Source organism: Galeopterus variegatus, unplaced genomic scaffold, assembly GCF_000696425.1.
Source record: "Galeopterus variegatus unplaced genomic scaffold, G_variegatus-3.0.2 Scaffold1485, whole genome shotgun sequence".
NCBI classification, from domain to species: domain Eukaryota; kingdom Metazoa; phylum Chordata; class Mammalia; order Dermoptera; family Cynocephalidae; genus Galeopterus; species Galeopterus variegatus.
This window is the reverse complement of record NW_007727596.1, coordinates 292,676-301,751: the sequence shown is the minus strand read 5'-3', so window position 1 is coordinate 301,751 and position 9,076 is coordinate 292,676. Positions and strand designations below refer to the sequence as shown.

Sequence of the window (9,076 nt, the reverse complement as noted above, 5' to 3'; positions counted from 1 at the left end):
TGAGGTGTGAAGAGAGGAAAAATATCAGGACAGTTATTTCTGGAACCAAGCAGAATTCAAAGTGCACACAACAGATAAGATGGGAGGGGCTGGCAGGATGGTAGCTATGTTATTCCAGATCCTCCAAGAAGCTAATGCCAAGCAGAATTAAATATGCAAGGACTTCATTAGGGGAAATGCCTATGTGAAAGGAAATAAGAAGGTATTTAGGAAGGATGGAAGAGCCTTCAGGCCACGAAGCAAATTTGACTCTGAGTGAAGAAGAGAGGGAGACAAAGTTAAGTGGAAGTGTCCAACACTGCCTGCTTTGGAGGAGTCACTGTGGAGCCAGTCAGGCAAACATAGCCAACAGAGTCCCAAGTTTCCCAGGAATGGGTCTGCCTTAGTATCCCCACTGCACTCAGCTGTTGGCAGGGAGCAGCCCGTGGGAGGTGTGGCCTCAGAGATGGGTTTTAAATCGTAGCAGCTGGGGACCTTAGTCAATTAAGCTCCATGTATTAGGTCTGCAGGGCAAATTCTCATGGCTGTCGCAGTCAAACCCAGAACAGATGTTAAGATCACACAAAAGTATTAGCTATTGGCAATTATGGGGAATAGAAAAAAGAACAATGATAGTAAATGAACTACAGGTGGCAATAAGGTCCAAGAACCACAGGTGTGATTACTTCTGTGCCTGGGCTTGAAGGCAGGAGCAGTTGTATGCTGATCTCATGAGAGAAACCATCTTGTTGACAGCAACGTGATTTAAAATATCCTTTTTTGATAAATATGGTATGGTTTCTTGCTCAGGGCACATGGTAGGGTAGCATGCCAACAGTGATTGAGACAAGTGCTGGCTCATAAGGTGGAAATCAAGGAGACCAGAAAGACTGAATGGAGGGAAAGGAAGACATAACCAAACACCGCTTCATTTTTTTTTTTTTAATTAGAAGTTAAATAAGTAAGAAGATTGGGTTGCTGAGGGCACTATCTACATTCTTTTTGAAAATAAGGGAGATTAGATGGAGAAGGATTACTGAGAGAAGAGCTAAGCATGTCCTGAGAAAGCAAGGAAGACTGAGTCGACAAGGTTTGGAAAATGCAAAAATCCTATGTTCATCAGATGAAATAATGTTTTGTACATTTTTAAAGCACCCCTAAACACAAGAAATACATACTAAATATATTTAATATGTATTGCTATTATTAATTCAGTGATTCCTATGTTGCCTGGCACTCTGTAAACTATCTCAATGCTCCCAACAAACATATGAGGTATATTTTATTATTATAGTTTCACAGATGAGTAATTTGAACCTGGCTTGAGTACTTGAGAGCCTAAATTGTTTGCCCAAACCAAAAAATAAACAGTAAATAGTAGCTGCTGGGAAAATATAGGAAAATGGTCGAGATCCCACAGATGTTCAGAATCTTGCTGAGCATTTGATGTAAATATGCACGTGCACCCAGGTGTTCCTTGGTTATTGTCTAATGTAATTGTGCATGTACACCCAGGTGTCCTGGGTTATGGACTTAAGTATAAAGGACGAGTGGCTCTGATCCCTGGCACCCACCACTGCCACCAGCTGTTGCTGCCAAGGCCTCCAGGACCCTCCGAGAGGCTGCCGCCTCCGCTAGACATGTAAGCTGCTGGACCTGTAATCTTCTGCTGCCATTGCTGAGGACTGAGCTGGGGTCATCTGCCGACAGTTCCGGGGATCTTTCCCAATTACCTAGCGTGGACCTGCATGTGAGGGGTCTGGTGACCCAGTCTGTACAATGTGTTTGAAAGATCTGAGCCCTAAGCAATACAATAGCAAAGACAGAACCTAGTGCAGATGGTGGGGACAAGCAGCTGTGAGTTCATGTAAAGGCCCACGTGATACCTTATTTGAAACTTTGGGGCCAGGTGTTTATGTCAGAATTTGTTATTCTTTTAGGAACATAATATAGAGCACAGCCTTTATATTGCATAACCCATCTAGTGAGGACTGAAGCTATATTCTATAATCAAATATATCAGAGCCTGTAAATGTAGGCACCCCTGTCTTACCCTAGTCACTTTCCTCATGAAATGGGGTGTTTCATTTGAAGCCCTTATCTGGAAGGATAGACATTCCTCCTGAAAATACAAATTTTCCTGTTGCTTCTCCTTCTAGTTCTATAAAAGCTACTGTCACTCTGTCTTCTTTGGCTCTACCTTCAGTTTGAGCTCTTGAAGCTGGGATTGAGAGGATAGCAGTCTTCCCAGGAATTCATCCTCATCGAAGAGCTCTAACGAGCCCAGGCTGGGAAGCAGGATAGACGATAGGGGCAATTTCTCAACACTGCAGGGCCATTGCTGGAAGGTGAGTCCAGTCACAAGCACACTGACATTAAGATCTAGGGCAAAGGTAGAGGGAAGGACCACTATTGGTATGTGAGGTGGAGCCGGCCCACTACAGCCACATAATGTCCCCTGGGATGACTTGTATGTCTCTGAGTTCAGTGAAATAAGAGCGGTGTCTGAATTACAGAAAGCTGAGCTTAGTGTCCAGGCATCAGGGGATGTGCCAGGTATATTAGCAGGAGATGCGGAGGTGTTGTGGGCACCTTTGTGATGATCCATTGAAAAAATGTAGCATCCAAAGAAGACAAGCATATAAAAACTATGCAATAAAACTCTTTGTTTAAAAGACCAAGCTATGAATATTGACTAATGAATCATAGAAAACCTGCAGTTGGATTTTTCCTAAGGTATTTAGTTCAGCAAGCTCCCGTTGGGCTCACAGACCCTTCAAACCTATTGTTGGGCTGGGTCACAGACCCTTAAAACCCGTCCTATGCAGACTGGGTCGCAGACCCCTCATGTGCAGGTCGCGAACTAGACAATTGGAAAAGATCCTGGGAGCCGTGGGTAAAGTTGATAGGCTTTATTCAGATACGAGCTCAGCCCCCGGTGGTAGCGGTGGCAGCGGCGGCTGCCGCCACCTGGTGGCCTTCCCGAGGTATTACATCAAATAACCAAGGAACACGCGGGCTCATGTGTGCAATTAACATATTTACATTAAACAGGCTACGTCATGCTCGGCAAGATTCCCAACAGCTGAAGGGGCTTGACCATTTATTTCATTTTCCCTACACTCCCCTTTCAGGAATTCCCAATAAGATATTCCCCATGAGGAGACATCTGCTCTGGCCTTGAACACTTCCAAGGACAAATAGGGAGCTCTCTACATAAGGCATACTACTCTGTCATTAGATCCAGTTGGGAGAAATTGCTCTCTTCATCAAGGCCACCTCGGCCTTCCTGCCACTTTTACCCATTGGTCTTCATTCTGATCTCTAACTTCATAGACAAGGTATAGTTTCAATTCCATATGGCAGACATTCAAATATTTGATACTGTATTAATTTTCTTTTTTTTCCTTAGGTAAATTTTCTTCATAAAATATTTTTTTTATCATCCTCTGAAAACTCTAGCTAAGCTATGTCTCTGAGAAAAAAGTTTCCAACCAGAAATACTCTTAAAACCAAGTTATATCATGACCAATGAAGAGCACGTGGACCTAGTTTTTACCCTTGGCACAGCTCTCCAGGCAATTCTTTTGACTTTCTAACTTGATGTGGCTTAGCTTTCTCTTAGTGAACCACTATGGTTATTAGTGCCCATATTTTTTAGGTGCTTACCTACCTACTGCCTAATATCAATCTATTTTTAGTTTGCAAAAGATCAAAATAAAATTTACTCTCTAAAGATATTAAAATATAGGACATTTATCATTTTGAAATTTTGACAATTGCTACTTTCCAAGTTTCAGGCACCTTCTATGATCTTTATAACTTCTCAATGTTTATCCACATTGACAAGCAGGTTGGGTCATTCTCTTGAATAGAGCTCACCTGAGTTTGGTAAATTGCCCTCACTTTAAAACATTCAGGTTTTATCATATTATCTTTTCACATGTGATGGTTTTCCTGTTCTTCCCAAGCATGTAATGGAGTCAAGGAGTTCTACAGCCCCATTGTCGATTAATATTTCTTACCTTCCCCCAGTAGTCGCCTTTCTATTCTAGTCTTCTGAAACAGCTAATAGAGAACACCCATTTTTCTTTTAACCTTTCCCATAAATTTCAGACCATTCTGGGTTTTATTCTTTTCTACACAAATTTTACTCTTTATAGGCATTCAATAAATATATGTAAACAATAATTTTAAATAATAATTTATTAATTTGGTCCATTCATTTAAAGGTAATGGCTGATGCCTCCAAATCCAAACCCAAAATGCTGTTGGATAGGTAGGGCTGGAACAGTTCCGGAGAACATTCTTCTAGACCCTCCAGGTGTCATATCACAGGATGTCCTGACCAGAGCCAGAAGAGTGACTCTGGGTGTATGAATGAGGGGCTATGAGGGAGACATCTGGGGCTAACTGTGCAGTACCTAGGGAGGGAGAGACAGAGCTGCAATGAAGTCTGGAGGGCCTTAGGAAAGTCTCTTCACTGACCTTTCCAAACAAAAACTGATATTCCTTCCCCTTCTGGTCCACACTCAGCTAGAAGCAGGAAAGGAAAGGAAAGAGACTCCAAACTGATATCTAGTTGACAGCCAGTGACTTTTTCATTGTCTGTAAAGACGGAGGAAGGGACTTATACATGAAATGTGGATTTCCCAGAACTATTGACTCCTGGAGTCAGTAGTATGGGAACATGTAAGTGGGATCTTATAAGAAGCAGCCTTATATAGATTGAGAACACTATTTGAGCTTTGGGCTGTATGGATCTGGGCAATTTTTGTACTCTCTACCTCTGCTCTTTGCTTCTGCTACTGGGTATTGCTGTGGAAAGGAAGAAATATGGAAAGTGACCTCAGCTTGGATTTTGCCCTCTGTAAGTCTGAAACTCTAGTTTGCTTTCCCGAGGCACTCTTCTTGTTGCAGAGCTAAGGTATGGACTCCTGGTCCTACCCATGGAAGACAGAGGTGGATACTGTAAAGGGAATAAAACGATCCAGACAAGTCACACATTTGGGTAACAGATGCTTTCAAAGATATACTTTCCTGAACCCACCAAAGTTTCAGCCCCAGACAAGCAGCGTCAGGCACTGGGACAACAGTGTGATATGGCTGAGGCATGATTTTTGCTGGGCACACCACAGTGGACTGTACACTCTCACATGCAGTGGCTACTGTTGTGGATCAGGGTCTTCCCCTCTAATTGGCTGCTATTGTGATGCTGTAGGGGCCCTGGTCATCATTCTTTGAGGCTTGATAAGGGATAAGGGGTGTGGAAAAACTGGCCTCCAAGTGAGAGCATCCAGGGTGAAGAGTGTGGGAATAAGGGTCATTCATATAAAGTAAGAGGCAGGTGGTATCCAAGGCATGTGGTAATGGCATGTGGCCCTCCCTCTGCTGAAGTGGGCACCATGGAAACCTTGGTTCTACAACTTGCCAGTCAGGCCACAGCCCAAGAATAGCACTAGTGGTATAAGGAGTTACAAGAATGGGCGTCATGTTAGACAGCCCTGAGAATGAGACCTAGCCCTGCTTGAGGCAGGCCACGCAGTTTCTTCATTTATAAAGTGGGGACAGTAGTATTCTCCTTGCTTCCCTATCTGGGCTATTGTAAGGAGCTAGTGTAATAAGGCACACTAGTGTGCTTTAAAACTGAAACTCTGCCCCAATAATCTGTATGTCCTCTTGAGGCTCCCTAGATATGAACAGGAATAGAAAATTTCAGCCTTCCCTACTTTTTCCTTGGCCAGCCTTGCTGAGCATGTGTTCCAGCCTCTCCCTCAGACGGTCATTGATGCAGACAGACTCCTGCAGGCGCTGACATAGCTTCTGGATCTCAATAAGATTCTTTTCCAGCAGGTTGGCCCCTGTAGCATACCACCATGTCATGGGAGAGGGAGGAGATAGGGAAGCCTGAACACTCCTGGGCAGGTGTTGGGCCTGCCCGTGGTCTCTCTGCAAGATTCCTGCCCATATCTACTCTTCTGTCAACTTCCTCCTCTTCCCTGGGCATCCAGGAAGCACCAGGCAACTTTATTTAAAGAGCTCCTGGGCTTTCCATCACAACATGGTGCCCTGTAAGGAAACTCCACAGGGCTTCCTCCCAGACAGAGCTGAGTATATCTAAGGGAGATGGGAGTGGGCTGGAAAACAGGAGTGAGACACTACTAAAGGCCTCTAGATAGGACTGGCCTAGCAATGGGTAAGTTGGTCCACATGGCTAGTAATAATTCAGAGGGCTTCCTTCTCTACCTCATACCTCTCCTCCCTGATGACCCCTGACTTGAACAACTTTTAATATTCTCCTACTCATAGAGAGAAAGACTAAAGTAAATACATGTGAAATTAAATCAGGCTGTGAATAATGCCCGATATTGAATCTTTTCCTTTAACCAATTTGACAAAGAGGAACATAGAAGAGCCTAGGGAGGTGTCAAGACCTGAAGCTGAAACCACAGAGAATGGAATAATCTCCAAGGAAGAAAAAAGATGCACAAAGGTGAGAAGGAGGCCAAGAATAGGTTTCATTCACTAGAATATTTTGCTTAGGGTAAGGTTTTTCTCTGAGGATTTCATCTGTCTTATTGTTATACTTCCTGGGTTGCAGAAAATGAGCTGCTTCAAAAGCCAGTCCTCTGCCACTGGGTGCCAGAACGCCTGACTCCAAATCAAAAAGCAAAGTTTAAGAGGGTGGGATTGGCTTGTGGTGTGCACACATGCATGCACACGTGCATGTGTGTGAGTGTGTAAGGGTGGGTGACTCTGCAGAAATAATTTTCCATCCTGCAGTAGATCTTGACCTAAGGAAGACCTTCCCCATGGAAGTCTGAACAGTCAGGCATTCTAGAACAGTCTAAATCTAGGCCTAAGAGGTTGTAGCACAGAGAGAAGGGAGCATGTGAATGTGAGGTAACACATCCTCTCTGTAAATTGCCTCAGAATGACCCTGACTTCCTTTAGTCTCCTGCCCAGAGTGAGTTCCTGGGTGGTGGGGACAGGAGAAGGTACTTGTAAAGAACTAGCACTGAGCTGGCATCTCATTCTCTGGCTGACCCATTGGATCAGCCCTTCATCTTCTCACTCACTTCTGTGAGCCAAGTTCTAACAGAGGAATAAAAATCCTCTCACCAGAAAAGTAATGAGTTGTTTCTGTCAATGGGCTCTATTTCACCAACTGCCCCTTTCTGTTTTACCAGAGGATTTGGAGTCGGTCCAGAACAAGGATGATAAGGAGGAGAGGTCCCCGGATGCATTCATTTTCTGAGGCCTCATCTCTTCCCATGGGCCACTGCTGTCATGGTACCCAGGTTCTGGTGTCCTGCTCAACTGGGTAGTGCCACTCAGAGGACAGAAGGGCTGGGCAGATCTGGCTCCTGAATGGCTGCTGGGCAATGCAGCTAAAGCAGCAGGAGTGGCAGCGCTGATATCTGTTCAGAAAGAAATGTGAGAAAAAACAGAGAAGCTATAAATGAAGTGTTTTAAAGGCAATTATAGTGGGCTGAATAGTGTCCTACAAAAATTCAGTCCACCTGGAACTTCAGAATGGGACATTATTTGGAAATAGGGTCTTTGCAGATGTAATTAGTTAAGATGAGATGATGCCAGATTAGGGTAGGCCTTAATTCCAACATGACCAATGTCCTTATAAGAGGAGAAGAAGCAGAGAGATAAAGAGATACACAGGGAAGAAGACCATGTGACAATGGAGGCAGAAACTGAAGTGATATGTCCACAAACCAAGGTACGTCTACAAACCAATGAACACTCCCAGAAACCACCAGAAAATAGGAGGAGGCAAGGAATAATTCTTCCTACAGCCTTCAGAGGGAGCATGGCCCTGCTGACACCTTGATTTCAGGCCTCCAGAACTGTGATACAATAAATTTCTGTTGCTTTAGGATACATGGTTTGTGGTACTTTGTTACAGAGGCCCTAGAAAACTAATAAAGTAATCCAAGAAGTGAAGCCTAAGGTAAATGTCAGTGATCCCAAGCCTACTGTTGAATATCAGTTAGATGAAGACTAATTTCCCAAGGACTATAAGGTTTACCCCCAAATTACTGGCATTTCCTAGCCTATGACATCAATAGGTAATTGTTAGATGTAATATCTGAGGGTCACAGTGCACACACAGGAAAAGTACCGGGGCCCCTCTTCTACCTGCCTCTACGATTCCCAATGCTGGAATGATCTCAAGGAGGTACTTCGGAAATGTCTCTTCCAATATCAGGAATCACTGCCAATCTTAGGAACCAAGAAAGCGAGAGGATGATATATTCTCCTGATCTATTTGAACAGGTGACTACTCACCCAACAGTCTATGCCCTCACCAGCAGCACACCAGCTAGTCTTCATGGGATTGTTCTATGTCAGGGTTGTTGGAGGAGGAAGGAAAAATGGCCTCCACTTCTGGCCAATGTGCAGAGAATCTAGACAGTACTGGTTCCAGTCCTAGTGGCTCAGCTGACCTTGGACCTCTACTGAAGCTGGATTGTTCTATGTCAGGGTTGTTGGAGGAGGAAGGAAAAATGGCCTCCACTTCTGGCCAATATGCAGAGAATCTAGACAGTACCGGTTCCAGTCCTAGTGGCTCAGCTGACCTTGGACCTCTACTGAAGCTGAGAGAGTCTCTGTGTAAGGCAAGTGGTGATTTGGATCCCACTCAGAAAGGCTCACGACACTGCAAAAATAATTCTTAAATATAGCTCACATTGGCTCCTGTCCCAAGAATGACTGGGTTACTCTTGTGCAGGAGATTGTAGAATCAGAAAATATATGGTGTCTCACAACTCAGTGATGCTACAGGAAGATGGCCATGTCTTTTTGGGCTCTTCATTACTGTCGCCCTTTGAAAGAAAAACCCACCTAGGGTGGCAGGGACACAATTCAGAGAAAAATTTGAGTCTATCCTCTTTCAAGGATTATTATCAAGGGCCACAGAATAGAAGGTTTCTCCTATCAGCAGTTAGGAGGGAGGTTCTTGCTTCCCCTCAACCAAGCCACATTCCTTTAGGAACTGTGTATACTTAAATCAGTATCCAGCAGGTCTCTCCTTCCTCTATTTAAAAATATTACATGCTGGGGCCAGCCCGGTGGTGCACTC

General features: G+C 44.1%; 2 protein-coding genes across 3 annotated transcripts in view; both read right to left on the bottom strand.

Annotated features, from left to right (window-relative positions):
- Positions 1–4,167: 4,167 nt before the first annotated feature.
- LOC103594117 (myomegalin-like) lies at positions 4,168–7,486 on the bottom strand. Of its 2 annotated transcripts, XM_008577306.1 has the most exons (3): positions 7,167–7,486; positions 5,709–5,840; positions 4,168–4,403 (listed from the first exon to the last, which is right to left on the bottom strand). In XM_008577306.1, exons 1-3 carry the CDS (start codon positions 7,243–7,245, stop codon positions 4,312–4,314), a joined length of 303 nt encoding a protein of 100 aa, XP_008575528.1. In that variant the 5' UTR covers positions 7,246–7,486; the 3' UTR covers positions 4,168–4,311. The 2 variants fall into 2 exon arrangements, 1 of the variants encoding a protein (XP_008575528.1); XR_550818.1 differs by lacking the exon at positions 5,709–5,840.
- A 68-nt stretch (positions 7,487–7,554) lies between these two features.
- LOC103594118 (multiple C2 and transmembrane domain-containing protein 2-like) overlaps positions 7,555–9,076 on the bottom strand; it is a 61,522-nt gene continuing 60,000 nt past the window's right edge. Inside the window, exon 7 of the mRNA XM_008577307.1 lies at positions 7,555–7,614. Coding sequence (XP_008575529.1) covers positions 7,555–7,614 — 60 coding nt within the window. The remainder of the gene's footprint in view (positions 7,615–9,076) is intronic.